At 32.8% G+C, this 20,973-nt stretch overlaps 1 protein-coding gene across 2 annotated transcripts in view; it reads right to left on the bottom strand.

The window, feature by feature from the left end:
- Positions 1–20,973, bottom strand: part of LOC118192343 (uncharacterized) — a 288,524-nt gene that overhangs the window by 53,940 nt on the left and 213,611 nt on the right. For both annotated transcript variants that reach the window (XM_035363282.2, XM_035363285.2), the window contains exons 16-18: positions 10,484–10,597; positions 7,939–8,105; positions 7,279–7,459 (exon numbers count right to left, since the gene is read on the bottom strand). In XM_035363282.2, coding sequence (XP_035219173.2) covers positions 7,279–7,459; positions 7,939–8,105; positions 10,484–10,597 — 462 coding nt within the window. The remainder of the gene's footprint in view (positions 1–7,278; positions 7,460–7,938; positions 8,106–10,483; positions 10,598–20,973) is intronic.

The following is a 20,973-nucleotide window of genomic DNA, read 5'->3' as shown; positions in this document are numbered from 1 at the left end:
CTTGCATTGTTGTCCTGTAATAGGAAAGCATCACCTATTGCCCCGGCATATGGGCGCATATAAGCATCAAGGATGTCATCTCTATAAACCTGAGTATTCACGGTTCTCCTTGGAAAGACATGGAGGTCTGTGCATCTACCCAAAGAAATGCCACTCCAAACACACACACTGCCTCTTCCATATGCATCTTTTTCACGGATGTTTGACAGATGATAACGGTTTCCAGGTCCTCTCCATATCAAATAAAGCTTACTATCGCTTTCCAGACTAAACCTGGAATCATCCGTAAAGAGAAAAGCCCTACACTGATCAGGCGTCCAGTGGATATGTTGTCGTGCCCACTGCAAACGGTCTCTCCTATGACGTGACGTGAGCGGCACGCAAATGGCTGGTCGCCTCGCATACAGACCACCTTCCTGAAGCCTTCTATGCACAGTTGACGTTGACACCAACCTTCCAGTGGCTGCAGCAAGGGAGGATCTAAGAAGAGTCGGAGTAGCGGTTCTATTCCTGCGTCCACATAATGTCAAATATCGGTCATCGGGCTCGTTGCAGCAGTTGACCGTCCTTGTGTGAACCTCCTAGATGCCGAATCTGTGGTTTGAAATCGCCTCCAAAGTCTATGAACCACAGAAGGATTCACATTTAGCCATCTGGCCACTTCTGTTTGACTTTATCCTGCCTCTAGTCTCCCAATGGCTCTCCATCGTAGTTCTGCAGGCAAATGATGCCTGGAGGTCATTGTTACGAATTGACTATCTCAGATTTCTGATGTCACTATCACAGTGAAATATGTGGGCTTGCTCTCAAACATGGACTTCTCGCAGATGATGTATTCCGAGTGCAGCGCCACCAACTTGCATATTTCAATTTTATTCAGCTAATCTTCCTTGGCAACATATTCAAATTTTACACGGTTTGGCTTATTTTTGAGGGAGTTATCCCTATTTTTGTGATTTTTCCTTAATTTAAAATAACTAGTGTATTAGTCCTTTTTGGCGAGAAATATTTTGGCGACATTTGGGTGTGATAAATGAAAAATTAGGATAACCTTGTTATTTATGGTAACCCTAAATACTAAGATGAAAAAACATGCCGCCATTTCTGTCCACGTCACTTTAACGAATTTGGTAGGTATCAGAGCCTTAATGGCGGGAGGGATAAATTGCATGTATTTTTTTAAGTTATTTCTGTGTTAAGAAAGCACAACTTTAAAAATATTTTTTAAAAGCCAAAATTTGATAGTTAAAACTGATGCTTTTAATATTACATCACACGAGTCTTGACATTTTTTTTCATTTGTCAACTCTGCATGTTATAAACTCCATCCCCCCCAAGAAAAAAACACATTTTTAGTAACGAGGTAAACACTTGGTGTTTCCTTTGCTAAGGAACCACATGCAAATTTAGACTTCTTACATGTTTCTTAACATGGTCAATGATCAAAATAACCATGGTCTAAAAATATTTTTTTGCCTCATTTCTTAAATTAGAACTACAGGGATGTGTAATTGCAAGCATTCATAGACCAAAATCAGGTTTCAATATTGCTTTTATAACATTTTTATAATTTGTCTGACTATAGAAAATATAATGTTGCTTAGAATTTGGAATATATTGCTTATTATTTTAGAGTTCTCAAATTTTGCAAATCTCATGATCTAATAACTGTATATGAATAACCTTCACTGAGTATTATTACTTTTTATTAATAGTATGTTGATACACAGTCGACTTTTTATTTAAAATTTTATGCAAATTTACTACATTACTTAAACATTTAATTTAACCGAAATATGAATTATTTGTAAAAAACTCTATAATAAAAGTAAGAGTAACTGTTTCTGATTTACATTACATGTAAGGAAAACCACAGAAGCTCCCATATAGCCAGCCTGAACTATCAGCGTTCAGTGGTTTATCACTTCAAAATTAGTGGATTCCAACGACTGTTTGAATCTTTCACAGAAATCATCAGTTATGATAATTGTTGCTGTGTGTTATAACCATTGGTACACAATTTACTCATTATGATAATTTAACTTTAGCTTTTAAATTACAATCATAAATTACTTGTAATAAATTGGATGCTTAACAAATACACACTTCTTAATATTTTTACTATTTACAAAATTTTATTCATAAAAAATATTTCTAACACTGTTACAAAATTGGCTTGTTATAATTTAATTTGATTTCCTTCAATTTGAAATACTTTTTTATTTCCTTTTAATAACAGAATCTAAGAAACTAAAGTAACATATACTAGCTTGAAATGCACTTATTAACCTTTTGTAAATTTCATTATTCATAGCATAGAAATTAACCTTTTGTAAATTTAAAATATTAGCTAAATACTAATATAATATAATATAAATATTAACTAACTACTTAAAATATTAATGCAATCAAAATTCGTTAATCCGGACTCGTCGGGACTTCGGCGATTCCGGATTATAGATCATCAGTTTAAATCTGGTAAGATGGCATGCAGAAATTCTAAAATTAAAAATATGAAACCGTAATTTATGAAATAAAGAACAATTATGATCTAAAGGGTATCAAAATTTACAAAAAAAAAAAAAAAAAAAAAAGCTTAATATTTATTTTTTTACTTTATTAAACATTTCTTTCGATGTAAGCTGTTTAAGTTGCTTCGTTTTTTATGTGATAATACATTCTCTTTAATTCTATAAACAGACATAATTTCTTCTTCAGTTACAAAGTTCCGCTGTTCAAGTCCTATAATTGCTGTGTCGAGAATACCGACTAATTTGTCAATCGAAATTTTTTCGTTTTCAATAACCTCTGTGTCACTTTCTTCACCATCGGAAGCGAATTATAATGACGAGGAATTTGATTTAAATCATATCAAAGACGGAGTATATCGAGATGAAATACTACATTTAGTATGGAATTGTAAGCCAAATAAAAGAAAAACATCTGCCCTGAAGATAACGATAGTGCTGACAAATCAACTACTAATAATACCAATACAATGCTACTAATAATTCATTGCACGCCGCGGCGAGTGGGAAGATTTCGTCTTCCATGGGCAAGTGGGTTTCACTTTTCTAGATGGTCAGCAAGATTCATCTAACAAACACTAGGAGACCTTATACCATTTGCAGAAAACACTGGAGGACAGAATTGGATGTACCAGCACAGAAAATGTCACTGTTCTTGAGTGGCCACCAACGAGCCCCAATTTTAAGCCAATCGAGAAAGCAGCCTTGAGAGTGTTCGGTACGATGTGGAGCTAAGAGTTATTACAAAAAATTAATTCTCTTGATAAAGAAATGCATACCCAGCATCGTACAGAATAATGGGGCGACTTTGAAGTATTAAGTAATCTGAAGTTTACGGCTTAATTTGACTCAACACGGGAAAACTTACCCAGCCCGGACACAGGAAGGATTGACAGATTAAGAGCTCTTTCTCGATTCTGTGGGTGGTGGTGCATGGCTGTTCTTAGTTGGTGGAGCGATTTGTCTGGTTAATTCCGATAACAAACGAAACTCTAGCCTACTAAATAGACGCTCCGATCCTTCGAGTCGGACGTTCTTCTTAGAGGGACAAGCGGCACGAGACAGAGCAATAACAGGTCTGTGATGCCCTTAGATGTCCGGGGCCACACGCACGCTACATTGAAGGAATCATCGTGTGCTTTCCCTGTCCGACAAGACTGGGTAACCCATTGAACCTCCTTTGTGCTGGGGATAGGGGCTTGTAATTGTTCCCCTTGAACAAGGATGATCACAAGTTTTTAAAATGTTAATATTCTATAAACTTTTGGGATGCATATTCTGTGCTTTTATTTTTTTCTAAAATACAAATTGATATTTTAGTTGAATATTTACTGGAATGCAAGTCAACTGTGATATCAATAAAATGTATTTTATATTTCTGTTCCTTTCCATTTTTCCAAAACATGTTATATAGTACAAAAGGCTATAAAGTTTAAGGCTATAAACTTTTCGGACAATGTATATTATAACACACGCTGAAGTAACAAAATCTGATTTTATGAGCATAAACTTGAATATTTCGATTATTCAAAAAATACCATTCAACTATTATCTGAGATAGCTATAGTACAAATGACAAATACTGAAGGCAAATTAAGCAGTATTTTAGAGATATAGTATTTTTTCCTAAAGCAAAAGCCAATGCTTATAACTAATATTTCTCAGTCATCCAAATAAAAAGACACCAATGCATGTCAGCAATTCTGACCTTGGGGGGAGGGAGTGACTGTAAATCAAAAGACAGCCTACTGTTACAAAAATGAAGAACTACACAGATTTTACAAGTTTTGCAAGGTAATTATAAAAATAACAAAGACAGTTTAAAAATTGCCATTAGAGTAAGAATCTGTTGTGGTTCAGGTTCTAGGAAGACTCAATGGCCTATAAATAAGCATGCCACAAAAATCAGGTCAAAATTACCAATTTTATACATGATATAAAATGGAATAAATAGCTTGTAATAAAAAATTACAAATAAAAAAAACTTTTTAATGTATTTAAAAACATAATTTTAAAAGAAAATAAGGTATATTTATGTTTCCAGATCTGGAGTTTATCATAATGTATTTTCCTTTTTTTAAATTAAGGATAAGCGTACTGTAAATTAGTGTACTGTCTCATAACTTAGGACACAGCATCCCTTTCTCCTCATCCTACAAACCTCCATACTACACAAGAGGTGGGAATCATGCAAAAGCCACCTTGCAGAGCACTGTAGTCTATTTTACTATTACCAGTCCCACAATTACCACGCGACAGACCTTTTTAAATCACCACTCAAACCAGGCCTGCAGAGTTACCTCACAGTTCCAGAAATTCATGGCAGGTAGTGGCTATGTTACACTGAAGGTTTCACTGGTCACCACCCACCAGTACTACACAGGCTGCCTTACAATGGGGATTTACACAGACTACAGACCTGATGAAGCAGCCAATACAATGCTACTAATAGTGCAGACTGGGGACTTACAATCACCAGACCTGCAAAAAGTTGGGATAAAGCCCTTCTCCCATAGTCCCTTGTGAACCACCAGGATCATGTTTTTATCCTCTGGTGCAGAGACTGTCAAAGTACAGATCTCACTCAGTACGATAAATGACTACCGTGTGTGTGTGGGGGGGGGAATTAAGGATAAATCAGGTCATAGGTTACACAATGAATAAAGTTACATTTTGTGTTACAGAGATATATGGCAGTGTGAACCTTCTCTATTGCCATGGTACTGTCTATTACCACAACACACATGCACATAAAACTTGGGTTAATATTTTACTACTATATGCTTTAATACAATGTTTTGACTGTTGTTAATGAATTGATTATGGCAAGGCAAGAACTATCTGCCTAAGCAAAGAATATTTTTGTAGAGTATTTCCCAAGGGAAACTAAATCGTATTCCTGGTGCTTTGATGGAAAGAAAGATAATCATTGCTCAAAACATAATACAATACATGAAACATTTCATATTCTCTCAAGAATTAGATTAAAATACCAAAACCACTTACTCTTATAGGTGCAAGACACAGAATGAGATAAAGAGCTATAAATGCACATGAAAAAAGAAGTACAATCCTCTATCTGGCTTTCTACCAGGCTAATCAGCAAAGTTCACCCTGCATTTTTAATGTTTTGAAAGCACATTAGCATTTGAAAGAAAACTGAAATATATTAAGAGATTTTATTTTGCTATTTATTTATATAGCCTCTCATCTCACTTAATAAAGCTTTTTCTATGCCACAAAGACATTTTAAAATTTTTATCATAAAATTAACAGCTAAATTATCAAATTAACAGCTAATTCATCTGTTAATGGCCAAAGCTGGACATACAAAATACAGCAAAATTCTTTTGAAAATTTAAAAAAAAAAAAAAAAAAAATATGAAGCATCAAATGCAACTCTAAAATTTTTGGTTACTCTGTAGTAGCTCCAACAGGAAAGTAGGAATATGGTAACAACATTCCAAGATGACAGCTGTTAGAAACACATTGACTGCTTCATTACCTGCCATTCAAAAGCATTTACTGCCATAGCCTGAATGTGTAACATTAAGAAGCACAGCTATATTATTAATGCTGGCAAAAGATTGACTCCAAAGCTATTACTGACTACTCAACAACAGCTAATAGGAGCAGCTAGTACAAACAATTGAGCAATACTTGTTTGTGTGTTTGGCCTCATGAAAACAACACTGGAATATCTTAGATCAATTCCATATAACACGAAATTATGAATTAGGGAATAGAGTATTCGTGCTATACAATCGTGTGGCTGCACAATACTGCTCACCCATATCACTGCACACCAGAGTACAGCTAATACACTTGAAATTACCACTTAAATAAAAAAATGCCTATGTCCTCATCATCATTATTTATCCTTTGGAACACTAATGGCCTTTAAAAACACTGATGACATTAAGTGCTAATTTTATCTCTTGAAGGGCATCTTTCAGGAAGAACATTCAGAAGAAGCGAAGAATAACACCAAAATTTAGTTACACCTTCATGAAAACAGGTTTTTTTTTAATCATTTGTATCTTCACAATAAACATGGTACAAAATGTGTACAATCTACTTTTCACTTGTCCGTGGAGTTTTATGCACTATCAGTTCTTTATATTATTTCTTCATATCACCTTCAGTTTGCCATGGCAAAAACATGGGCATAAACAGGATCCAAGCTAGGGTGCAGCAAATGATCTTAGACCAAGAAAACTACACTACGATATGACCTTAACTCGTGAATGAGTGGTCGAGTGGATAAAACTGCCGAGCACTGCTAATTTAAAGTGAAAATAATTTTTCTTGTTTTAATTAGTAAAATTTCAACTTATTTATGTGAACAAATGAATATACACATGAGTGTTCACAAAATATAAAATTTTACTTATGAATCCTTAGGACCTGGTCATGGTAATTAACCACATATATTTCAGTGTATCATTTAAAAGTTTAATATAATAAAAATAAGATACATATGTAAATATATATACACACACAAACACGTGCACAAGTGTGCGTGTGTATTTTTAACAATCAAAATATAATACAACAGGACTTAAAATTTAGACCTTCCAATGCCCATAAACCATGTTTCATTACTTTAATTACTATTACATGTTTGTAAAACTAGATTTTGCCTAAGAGAAATTAAGTGCAAGATATTGCATCAAATCTTGCTTTGCAAAATTTTGCTACACTTTATTCCATACACAGCTTTCAAAATGTATATCGTAAGTGGCAATACCTGAGGAATGCTTTGTACAGAGCCTTGTATATTGCTTGCACTACATAAACCTGCATCATTTGCCATGCTGCAACTTGTAGAAGTCAACTGAGCTAATTTCAACTGTAAGCTACTCAAATCAGGAACTACTGGCCTCTGCTGTTGGGAATGCTGAGTACTTCCACCGCTGCTACTGCTACTACTAGATTAATAATTAAATTAAAATGAATTTAAATAGAATAATTTAAAAACAAATTAACAATAGCTAGTACATCATTCTTAAAAAAGAGAGAGAGAGAAACAAAGAAATAATATACTAGACGTCTTTTGAAATAAAATGTTCTAAATAAATAAAAAAAAGAGAGGCTAGAGAGAATGGATTTAAAACAGACGGGGAGAAAAGTGTGAATTAATTGAAAATTTTTCATCAGAATGCACATGAGAAATACATAAGCTTGGAAAACTTTCACATATTAAGATGTTGTTCTCAGAGACAAGTTAAAAAAGTATATAAATTTTGTACAATTGAAAGGGATAAAAAGTTACTGAAGGCATTCATGTGAGTGCATCACATCTAAAAACTATAAACTCCAATAGCTTTCTAACATACATAATTTAAAAGTTGTTTAATAACAAGAATCTATAATTTTAATCTGAAATAGGTTAGTGCATTCTTTTTACCTTAAATCTTGAACTCTTTTTGCCTGGTCAGACATTAACTGACATGCAGACATAACACTTTGATTACCAAGTTGTGGAGTGTCAGGCATTTTAGTAAGGATGGAAGACTGAGTTTCAGATGCTACAACAGGTATGTCAGGAGATGTGTGACTCACAGGTACATTCACCTGAAAACATGATATAAATTACTTATAATCCTACCTCTATGAGCAAATAAATGTATTCAATATTCCATAAAAAATACTTAACATTTACTTTCCTCATGTAAATAAGTAAGTAAAAACTTGACCTCATTAAATTTAAATGTAAGTAAAAAAATAATATCAAATGCATTTTTTCCCCTCTTAAATTATTAGGATGTCATGATTAAAACTTTTGAGATGGATTCAATAAAGCAAGACATGAAATGAATTAATAAGTAAGAATTCAAAAGACAAATAAAATAATTCAGTCCTTGCAAATGTAACATAACTTTTAGGCTGGGAGCTTGCTACAGGAATATATCCCCCCCCCAAAAAAAGGCAGGTTGGTAGAATGACTAAAAAGCTGAAATGGCTCACAGTCTTATCTTGACAGATTTATACCTTTTGGTGGACTTATCCAAAGTTTTTGAATTTTATTATGCAAAAGATACTCAATACTTCTGTTGTTGTTGTTACTTGTGCTCACTTGTCTGAGAGTAACATCAGCCCAAGTCCATGAAATTCCTTGTAGCAAGAAGTGCACGAGATATGCCTGTCGGCAACTGCTTGAGCACCTTAGGCCCATATTACACATACATTTGTTTCACATGAACAACTGCTTTGGATAATTTTTCTGCCTGATTTAATATTGAAAGAAAAGACACACGATTTTTCCTTCCTTTCGAAAATAATTGCAAGTTGTTCATTATCAACCAATCAGCTATCAGCTTGTTTGTAATGGAGAATCAGTTTAGCCAGTGTTAACCCCAAAGTGATCTGTGGTGATTGGCTGTTGTGACGAAGCAGAAAAATTGTTACAAAGAGTTGCTCTTCTGAAACAAACAGATCTGTGATAGCAGCCTTACAGACTTAATTCTTCTAAAAATGTTCAGCCAAACTCAAAAATGGCAGTTACACAAAAGTGGTTGAAATTGAAACACCAGATGTGGAAAACTAAAAAGCATTTGCAAATTATGGCCAAAATCAAGTACTTTAAAGTATCATAAATTGTCTAACAAAATCGCAGATTTGTGTATAAAACCTGATTATCTGTTGATTTTTTTCTCATAACGCAACTTAAAAAGCAGGATATTTGATGTAAATTTGTGATTGGAGGCATTAAATCAAAAAAATTTCTTGCTGAAAACAGACTGAACAGTAGTGAACTGGGCTTGAGTGCCATTAAAACCACAGCTTAATCTCAAGATTTTAGTACTGTAGACAATTTATGGAGTTAATATTCAGTAACAGTTACATAACAGAAATATTCTAATGAAACTGAGCTTGTAGAAATATTGTCCCAAATATTGCAGAAATATCTTTAAATCAAATTCCATCACACTGTAAAAGGTCATGAAAGACAATGTCATGCAAGTGAGTACTAAACAAATGAGTTGGAAATACAAAATTTACAGACTACCTGAATATTTTCATTGACTTCACAATTCTTTATGAAATCAGTTCAACTCTAATCCTAATTACTGTATTTAAAATTTTCATTTAATTTTGCAAATCAAATGCATTTTTATGATTTTTTAAAATTTAGAAACCAATTTACAGATTCATTCGACTTAAATATTTTGGTCCCATTATTAAAACATTTTATTAATTTGCTGTCAAAATTTGTTTTCATATGAATGTATCTAAATAAGTATTACACCATAGAACAGCATATAAGGAACAACTGCTTAATGAACCCACTATTTTCAGTTTTTATGATTCATGGATGCCAGACACCTTGCAGAATGTTAAAAAAAAATTAGTACCTATAAATTCATATATAAACATATATACTCTAGTTGCTTTTTAATCCCCTTCAAAGAATGCAACAAAATAAAAATATGCTGAAAGATTTTCATGGTTCCCACTTTCTTATATAACAACCTTTGTCAAATGAATTTAATGATGAATATTTTATATATGCATACTTTACACAATTATTTGCGTATTTATAATGGCCAAAGACTCTTTGATATTAATTTAATTGTTAAAATTGTTCAAACTGACGAGTGTCTCAGGAGAATGGTGAAATGTTTAATAAAAGGGTTCTCAACTGGGGGGACTCCCCCCTGCTGGTTGTTAAGTATTTAGTTTTAGTTTACAAACATGAAAAACTACTTTTAATCGAGTTTTCATTTTTATTAATATTTTACTTTTTCTTGCTTACATTATAGATACGTGTAAAAATAATCCAAATTAACGTATATGAATTTTTTTAGCCTTAAAAAAGACCAAATTGATCATCCAGCAATGGTGCATGGCCAAAAAGGACTGAGAATCATTGGCTTAATATATCAAAATATATTTTTCTTAAAAGGTACACTGATACACTGGGAAAATAAACTCACTAAAATGCTACTAACCAGTGCATTTCCTTGATGCCCAGGAGTCAGTTTGCTTAAAGGTATAGTAACAACAGACATATCTGATTTTTCTTGAGTGTCACTTGTTTTATGATCTGAAGCTGAATGCACAGCCTGGATATAAAAGAAACAAAAAATATAAAATTTTCCAGAATTTATATAAAGCAAAATATTTATAAATCAATAGGAGTTAATTTGAAAACAAAGATAAAAATATTTTTTTAAGTGACAGCATTGTATAAAAGCATGTGCAACTAAAAAAGCTTAAAAGATGAAAAACTTTATAATAATTAAAACTGATTTAATGCATAAAAAAACTTGCCTGTTATTTTCACACTGACAAAAACTCAAAAAGAAATATTCCAAAGAATTTACTATATTACGACTCAGGCAGTAACTTTACCGTGATGCAAATTTTACATTTTCAAAATTTCATGAATATGAAATAAATCCACAAATTTTGGATTTTCCTATTACTTTTTTAATTTCTGCTGTTACATAATTTTGATATTTAAATGATTTTTACATTATTTGCTTAAAAAAATTTCTGTAAAAATATACTGCAAAGTGATCCTGTTCCAAAATTTAAGCCAGAAGTTACACCTTTAATTTGCTGAAGTCTTCCTAGAATTCTGAAATAAATCAAATGCCATTTTCAAAATTTACATAAAGTCACACTTAGTGACCTGTCAATACTGAAAAACTTAATTCATTAATATGGTAATTTTGATTTAAAATAACAACGTTGAATACATTACTAATATTGATTTATAAACATAAATTACAATTAAAATATAAAGTTTATTGATTACTTATTTGCACTACTGCCTCATATGTAAATCTTTGACCATAGCATTTTAATGCCATATTAAACTCAGCCTATGAAAGTTTTGCAAATTTTCATTACCTATTTGCAATTACCCCCACGAATTATTATTCCCTTGTCCCGCGATAAAAATTACTGCCCTAACTACGTTGTGATAAAAAATAGGCTGAACATGTTTAAAAAAAAAAACTACCATTAATACTGCTTATAAATAAAAATGCTGAAATATGTGATATATAACTGGCAATGGAAAAATTCATGGTTAACATTATTGATATTAATACAATATTTAGCTTTAGCTACTGAATACATCAAAGCACATTACAAACAACCTAAACGTGTTTTCATGAGATGCAAAAGTTATTAGCAAGAAAATTTGATTTTATCCTCATTTATGAAAATTTTAGTTTAAAAGGCCTTTGGATTGAAACTTATGGTCTTAGTTTCAGCCCCCCCAAAAAATTATACTGAAAAAATTTTAAAATATTTTTAGATTAATTCAAAATCAAAGGAAATTAAATATCAGATTGATATCAAAACACAATCAATGTTACATTACACGCAACAATGGAATCCAACATGATGAGTATTGCATGCTATCAATCATTATTCTTTTTAGGAAAATATTAACATAAGGACATTTCAGAGAGTCCTTGTAAAATAAGTGTTCAGCTAATAATTACTCAACCACCCAGTGTCATGCACTTGCAACTAGACAAGCAAGCTAATACAGGCAGCGTTACAGAAGAAGCACAGCTGAGCAGCAACACTAACCTGCCATAGAAATCCAGGGAGCAGCATGTGTGGGATTTCACAACAACAAACATGATGAGTCATCGTTATCAACCTTTTCCAACGACCAGTGTGTTTGAAAGCAAGTCTTTTGCCCTTAGTTTTCTTAATATTTTAAAAATTAAATTTAAAGAGAGTTTATAAAGAGCAAGACACTTACTGAACAATGTTAGCTTTGTTAGATCATAAAAATCTGTTTAAAGCAAACTGACAATGTTACACATCAAAAGTATTTTGTAATACCATTATGTAGTTTAATAGCAAAGAAAATGTTATCTCTACAAGCTGACAAAGGAGCATTAATCCCCTAATGTATATGAAACCAATAGAAAAGCTATATATAATATAATATACAAAATGCGCACTGCTAATTTCATGCAAAAGTACACTAATTTATTATAATATAAATATGCATATGTATTAAATAATAAATGCTTGTACATCTTCATCGAGAATACTAATGTGTTAAAACACATACAAAACAAATGATGCAATAAAAACATTTTGAAGCTGTTAAATAATAAATTCTAGGATTAGTATATACAGTGCACTCTCAATTTAACATGGAGAATTAAAGCTATGTCTCACTGAAAGTGAAGGGCTTCCCAATGAAAAAAAAACTAGTATTACACACAAAAATTACATATGCTTCACAGTTCATAGAATATACTTTACAGTGAACTTCAAACAGAATTTTAATGCATTTCAGTCAAGATATCATGTCAGTAAAAAGCAACAAACAAAACAGAAAATTACTAATACAACTGCAGAAAAATTAAGACATACACTACCATTAATGTAATGTCGCTATATATATACAGTATTCATAACATAGGGTACATAATTAACATGCAATGAATATAATGCCAGTCTCAATATTTCATAAAATTGTTTAAAAAATTTGAACTTATTAGCAGCTATTTGCCTTTATATATAATATATATATATATATATAAACGTGTTAAAAATTTATTCGTGTGAATTTAATGTAAGAAAGCGACATTACTCTCCTGTCCCCCTATAACAGGGCTTCTGTGACTGAAATGCATTTGTTACCAAAATCTTAAATGCGGGCTTTTGGTATTCAAGTTGCTAATCAGTAAAGTCCCTTTTTTTATATATATAGTTTTAGATCAGAAATTTAGTTCAACCACCTAAAAAGCTCTTGAAATACTGAATTTCAGATATGTCAATATTCCAGATAGTTGAGCGTATACAAAAAAAGGGGAGTTATATAAGAAAAGCCAAATTAATGGGGAAAATTTCTGATCTAAAATTATATATATATAAAAATAGACTTTACTGGTTAGCAAATTGAATACCAAAAGCCCGCATTAAAGATTTTGGTAACAAATGCATTTCAGTCACAGAAGCCCTGTTATAGGGGGACAGGAAAGTAATGTCACTTTCTTACATTAAATTCACATGAATAAATTTTTAACACGTTTTTATTTTTAATCAATAATGTAATCACCCTCGTTATCAACAACCTTTTGCCATCTAGTGTGCAGATTTTCAATCCCCGGACCGATATAAATCAATTGGTTTTTGAGTAAAATATCTCAAGATGGCATTTTGGACATCATTCAAATTTTTTGGCTCTACGAAAATGTTGTAGGGATTGGAATAAATGGAAATCCGAGTGTGCGATATCGGGCGAGTATGGTGGGTGATGCAGCACCTCCCATCCCAATTCATTCATTTTTCCCAGTGTCCCGTCTTGTACAGTGCGGTCTTGCATTGTCATGTTGCAGCCTTTTCTATTGATAATTGCCTGATATTTTTCGATTAAGGATTGGTTCACTCGATCCAATTGTTCACAGACCTGCATTGTCCAGGTTTCAGCAATTCAAAATTAACAATTCCGCGAATACTCCACCAAACACACAGAAGCACCTTTTTGGGATGTAAACCCTATTAAAACTGCCTTTTGCATTTTGGCTTACCACATAGGACCCATTTTTTGTCTCCAGCAATCAAATGACCAAAAAAACGGTTCTGTATGGTGCCGTTGAAGCAATACGTTGAATGTGATGGATCGGTTGGCTTTGTTCTCTTCAGACAGATTATGGGGGGACTCAAACACCTACTTTGCTTATTTTTCCATTCCACTTTAAATGTTCTTGGATGGTCGACCAAGGTTGGTTAAGAGTGTTTGACATGGATTTGCTTCCACTTCTGCCCTTAGCATATTGTTGTTGACATATGCAGAAACGACATTATTTTCCGGTCCCCCTATTACTTAGATTTTTTTTAAATCCTGCTGAACATGCAAGCTGGCGAAGATGTCGATCATTCTAGTAGAAGTTTAGATGAACAGATCATAATTTGTTTAGACAGAAAATAAAGGGATATACAAATTATGGATATAGCATATAAAAAACTTAAATCACTTATAATACTTCATGTCATATCTCCATTGTTTATCTGTTTTCAAAGTCACATATGACATTTTTAATGCCCAGAACCTGTAAATATGAAAATACTCAATTTCATGCAGCCCCAAATATTAATCTTTTAAAATGCAAGGGGGACAGAAAATAAAGGGATATACAAATTATGGATATAGCATATAAAAAAACTTAAATCACTTATAATACTTCATGTCATATCTCCATTGTTTATCTGTTTTCAAAGTCACATATGACATTTTTAATGCCCAGAACCTGTAAATATGAAAATACTCAACTTCATGCAGCCCCAAATATTAATCTTTTAAAATGCAAGGGGGAAAACTGAACTTATAACTTCTTTGCAAAAATTAAACCAGCTCATCAAGAATTAATTTGATTTACATAAAACTCAAACCAATTTTTATGACTGTGTTGTGACAGCATGATCACCCATTTTTGGGGCTAAATCATACAGTTTGGTGACAATGCATATGTGTTAATATAATTACGAGTTGTATATTACCTTTATAAATCTCTTATTCACTAAATTTATTTGGGGAAAATTTTTCTAAAACTCAAATATTCCAGTTAGTTGAGTGCCAGATATTTGCACTTTTACTATATATACATGTTTGAGACTTCTGCTTTATATTTTAGGTAAGGATTTCAAAACCTCCATATGATCATCAACTTTCCCTAATTTTAATACACCTTGTCAAGTACTTACCAGAATACAACTAATGAAAAGGAATGAAATGCACAGCATCCATTTTATGAAATTATGCATTAAAGCTGAAGAAAAGAAAACCATAATGCAGAGAAGACCAGGAAAAGGAAACACAGCAGAATATGTCTGCCAATTCTATCTCACTAGTAGAGAGCTATGCATCTTATTCATATGCAGACCCACTCTTTTATTTCTAACCATAGTAATACAAGACTACATAATTCATGCACGATTTAGAAAATACTCATTCAATACTCAAAATATCAAGCAGAATTATAGTAAGGAAGTAAAGAAATATTTTTCACTTTGCACACAAATGTTATCCAAACCATACCTCAAAATATTTCCAAATATCATTAATATATGAAGAATAATCGTAAAGGCGAAACGCAAAAATGTACTTCATTAAATTATAAAATAATACTACAGTTCAGTAGTTCAATGTACTATGAAAGAAGTAGAAAGGTTTTTAAGTTCCCAATAAATACTGCCCAAAATTATGCCTATATACATATAAATATTTCATGAACGAACCAAAATGAATTTGAGTATTTTTAATAAGCAAAAAGCAAAATTAATTATCATCTTTAATTTCAATTTCAGCAGTTCTATCTCAGTAAATATTGGCATAGTTTAATGCAAAGTTGGAGGCAAGAACTTTACAAAAATTCTCCTTCAAATTTTCCAAATATCTGTGAAAATATGCAATGAACTGAAAAATCTTTTATTTTCCTAGAGTGGAAACAATAAATAAAACAAATAAAAAATACTGCTTCCCTTCAAAGAAATTACATTGACCTTAAGACAACCTTAAAAATGTCCTCTACACAAAACATTCATCCCCCCTTAAAGTCAATGAATAAGTAATATTTCTGTCTAATATACTCAATTATGAACTTACATTGTTTAGCCTTACACCGTAATATACAACTATCAATGGAACATACAGTTATAAAATATTAGTTGAACATAAACATAAAATTTAATTGATAAAATAAGCACACATGAAAAATTAAGGTAATAATAAAATGCACACACCCTCAATAAAATATGGAAGCAAATGATTCTGATTTTTCTGTCCACTTCTCAAGAAATGATACAGCAATGAAAAACCAGAATACTTATACAGTATAACACTACATAGTTAAAAAAATATATATATGAAGAAGCTTTTTGTTTTTCATGAAGAATAAAGCAATAATCTGAGGGAACACGGATTAGCATTCACAATTATGATTGCTATAAGACAAAATGTGTCAGTACTTGTGCTGCTATCTTCACTATGTTACATCATAACTCAAACTATCAACACATTTTATAATTACAGAGCAATTTCTTACTCAAACAAATTTTTCATTTTTATTTTAATTATGGTGTTGCAAATCTTGAGAAAGGCTACAGCAATAGATACTTTAACAACAAAGAAGGAGAAATGACTGCATTTATAAGACTTGCAGATATCGACGATGAAGGTTATGTGTACATCAGCTCCCTGTGTGATATTTTGCTTTTATTTCTTTGTTGAACCTCTTACAGCACGAGATTTTTTTTCTTTTTCATCTGCACTTTGCCTGCTACTTTCTAATTCAAATATGGACAACAATGGAACTGGACCAATGATTTCTGAATTTGATATTCTACAAGTTAATTTAGTGAATGCAGCCTGTAAGGCATTAAGTGCTTTAGTTGGCAGTATAGCCTTACACATTAATATCTTCTGTATAAAGCCAACCAAATCTCCTTGACTAACAATAAATTACTAATCCTGAACTCTCTCAGGGTATATAAAGAAAAAGTCTGTGGTTACATGAATAACCCTGGAAAAAATAAACCATTAATGAAAGAGACAACTCGTAAAAAAGGCAATGTGTCACTGAAACTGACACAAGCAAATCTGAAAAATTCTAAAAGTAACTGAGAATAATACTACTACTACCCCCAAAAAAGGAATCATAAACACATAACAATAAGTCAATCTTTTACTTCAAGAGACAAGACAACAAAGTTGCTTTCAAGCCTTAAACAATGAAGATGACATGGATGAAGAACCTACCAACCCTGTAGCTTGTGTCAGAGAACTCGCTTTCCACAGCCAAAAAAGGATGCTGATACTGGCAACTTTGTCATTCCCCACAAAAGAGTGAATAAAATTCTGATAAATATTATATTGGAAAGACAAGTAAATTGGAAAAAACACCAAGAAGAGTTAGAAATCTTACATACAAAGAATGTTATGTAAGATCTTAAAGATGATTCATTCCACATTAAACTTCATGATGCAGATGATCATCAAAAGACAACCAAATATTTGAAAGATATCAGAATGCCATTTCATACACATATTATGAAGTTTGAAAAGCCTATGAAGAAAGTAATCAAGAAACTGATTAAAAGGAATTCAACATACACCTTGGCTAGAAGTGATAGAAGAGCTTACCTCTGATCACTTTCCACTTTATTTTGTTTTCTATGAACTGTATCCACCAGCTCCAAAATTCTGAAAAATGACAAACTGGAAAAATTTTTTAGGTAAGATGAACTTGGTACAATGCAAACCATACTCTGAGTAAGAGAAATCACTAAGGAAATTGCAGACCACCATTCCAAAAAATCGGATTCGCTGCTAAGCAACATGATTATCAAATGAGATACTATCTGGAAAATGGCTTATTCATCAAGAACCATGTGCATGAACCAAACAGGTTCAATAACACACAGAATCAGCTGGCACAAGGCTAGCAAGAAAATTCTGAAATTTTCACAAAAGCTTTTGAAAAGACTTTCACTGCAAAGATAACTAATCATTCACAGCATGATGAAGAGATTAAAAGTTATCTTGCTTTATTCTCAAGTCAAGAATCCTGGACACAATGCCAAATGAAGATTTTAAAATCATGAATAAATTAGACAGCAAGAGGTTTTAATAATATTTCAAATGGAGCTATTAAGAAGGCACCTAGAAATATCATTAGGTTGCAAACTGTATAGGTATTTAGGAAGTGGCTTTTAGCCAAACCTTCCTGCTGCCCTGCCACGTATGTGCTTTTCAGTCAGTTCATGTCTGTCTTTAAGGCTAGAACCTAGTTCCTGCTGGTATTTGATGACGTATTGTAGTTTTTGCATTTCGGTCACTACATATGTAGTGTCAAAATGCCAATCTTCGACTTAATAATCTCTGTAAAACATTTAAATTTAGTGCTTATTTAGTTAAGTTAGTTTATTTCTTATTTTCTATGTCTTAGACCAAAATTGCTGGTCTCTGTATCCCGAAGTGTGGGAACAACTGTACACTGTGAGAAATAAAGAACAAAGTTAACCTTTCTTGTTTGTGTTGTATCTTCTACACACACACGAGCATAGTTTGAGTAAGCTCACTGCTCCCATTCAGGATTACTAAATGTTCCCAAAGGTAATTTGAAGGAATAGCAGTCCTGACAAACTTATCAACTGCAATGGTCAAACTATTGAAGTCATACCAAAATGTTGAACTTTCAAATGAAAGTAGGAGATAACTCTGTAAAGTAATATAATTTTTCGTACAGGAATCCCACAAAGTTCAGTCTTAGTGTTGTGTCTTTTTAATACTAATATAAATGATCTACCAGAACCCCTCAGTAACAAAATTGTTGAATATACAGATGATATGGCTGTTATGGAGAAGATGATACGGCTGTTATGGAGAAATCAATCAGACTTAGCCATATAACTGATAATTTACAATTCAGTCTGAATATAGTTGCACATTAGTGTGACTTACGGAAATTTTAAATTATGCATATAAATGCAGTGTCGTCCTGTTTAGACATTACAAGAACTAATAAATGTACCTAAACCTCAAGATTGATAATCAAACTCTCTCAGCTGTGAGTCAGTTTCCCTTAGAAAGTCCTCCACAAAGGCATCCCCCCCTTAGGCAGATAGCCCTCGTGTGCTTTGCCATAATTAAATTAATTAAATACACACCTCTCAGCTGTACATTCCACAAAATATTTAGTTGTTGTTTTAGCCAAACAACTAAATTTTAAAAGGTACATAACATATGCCTTAAACAAAGGCCAACACTGCTTGTATGTCAATTTATAATCACACAGGGAACTTAGAACTTAGATCTAACTTAGATTTATGCATTATAAAAATTGGATTGGATTATTACACGTTACACATGGGGAAAACCATAAAAACGCCCTTACAGCCAGCCCGTTTGCGAGATTTGAAGCTCGGACCGAACTACCAGTGCTCAGTGTCTTTACCGCTCGGCCGCTGGTTGGCTCAAAAAAATTATATTGATTTGCTTCACCACTTTATTCTATACCATCCCTCTGTGGTCACAACAGTGCTCAAGACTTACAGGGGGGGAAATCATATTATTTCAAAATAAAATTCTAACAGCAATTACCAATGCGAAATCTACGACTCCATCAAGATCTTCAAATTCTGCACACAAGATTATATTCTTGCGTTCTCACAATCTTTTCAAGAAAATTATGAACTATAATTATGTACATATCACTCAGTTGACTATGATCCTACTATTGACAATACTTTTAAACAACCATGCACGATTCGTCACAATGCTGCATATTAATCTGCACTGTGATTACACCTCTATATATTTGTGAATATTTTATACCTTCTTTTAGTATCAAAAGTGTATTGCACTTCATTTGTATTCTTATCCCATTGCCAGTTTGCCAACTAAGGATTTTTGCATCGCTCCATTTCATGTTTTCTACAGCTCCACATTACAGTAAATCTTTTATCACCTGTTTGGACTAGCGTCTACTATTGCAATGGAATCAAAGATTCAAATTCTATGGTAGCCACAGTAATTTGCCACAGGGTCTAAATTTTTGCTGATTAGAGTGGTGTTTTGTGCTTATGTAGACATAAAGTGCCGGTTTCAAAGCCACAGCCAATGGTCAACAGTACAAGGCTGATTAAAAAAACTATTTTACAAATTTGTAAAGACAAGCAGATGGAAAAGAAAGAAGCAAATTTTTAAACAGAATGCAAGAGCCAAACTTGCCCACTGAAGTGATACATTGTTGTTGGTATTAAGCTGGCATAAGTTCTCATACCCCATGCTGTTTTTGAGCACCTTGTATAGCTAAAAAAGAGAAATGTCAGCCAATATGCATTTTATCCATGGGGCTGCAGACAAAAAAGGAGCAATAGCTCAAAGGTAGCACTCAGAAATTGTCTTGCTTGAAATGCCATTTACAACAAAGAAATCTTGGATAGACGCTTTACCTTTGGTTCTTCTTGGATTATGCTCTGTACTGAAAGACATAGGATACTCTTCAGACGAGCTTCTTTGCGGAAGTCCCCTCTGTTTACCCGGAGAATTCATCATCACGATCTCTAAGTGTGAGTTCGTGCATAGGCTACAAAATATTATCTGTAGCATGAAACCTTCTGCAATGACTACCCATGGCAATACTTCCGTATTCATTTAAAAACACCTTTTGAATTGCTCACATGCTTTCGTCTACAATAACATGGCCATTCCCTCTTAGCAACTAGTTTTTCTTGGGCCTTATGTTGTCAAACACCCAGCACGAAAGTATTATGACACTAAAATCAATGGAATTGTCAAAAGAATTTAAATTGATGGACTGAAACAATGCTTTACGATAAAAGGCAATGATAAGCAGCCTCTTGAAACCCACAGGCAGATGGATTATCCAGATCTGCACACACAGTGTGAACCTCGGGGGGGGGGGCAAGTCCCGCCACTGGTCAATCGCAACTA

The sequence above is a fragment of the Stegodyphus dumicola genome, chromosome X1, assembly GCF_044657685.1.
Source record: "Stegodyphus dumicola isolate Sdum_Otavi_A_Nest chromosome X1, ASM4465768v1".
NCBI lineage: Eukaryota > Metazoa > Arthropoda > Arachnida > Araneae > Eresidae > Stegodyphus > Stegodyphus dumicola.
The sequence above is the reverse complement of the archived record's forward strand: the minus strand, read 5'-3'. Positions and strand labels throughout refer to the sequence as shown.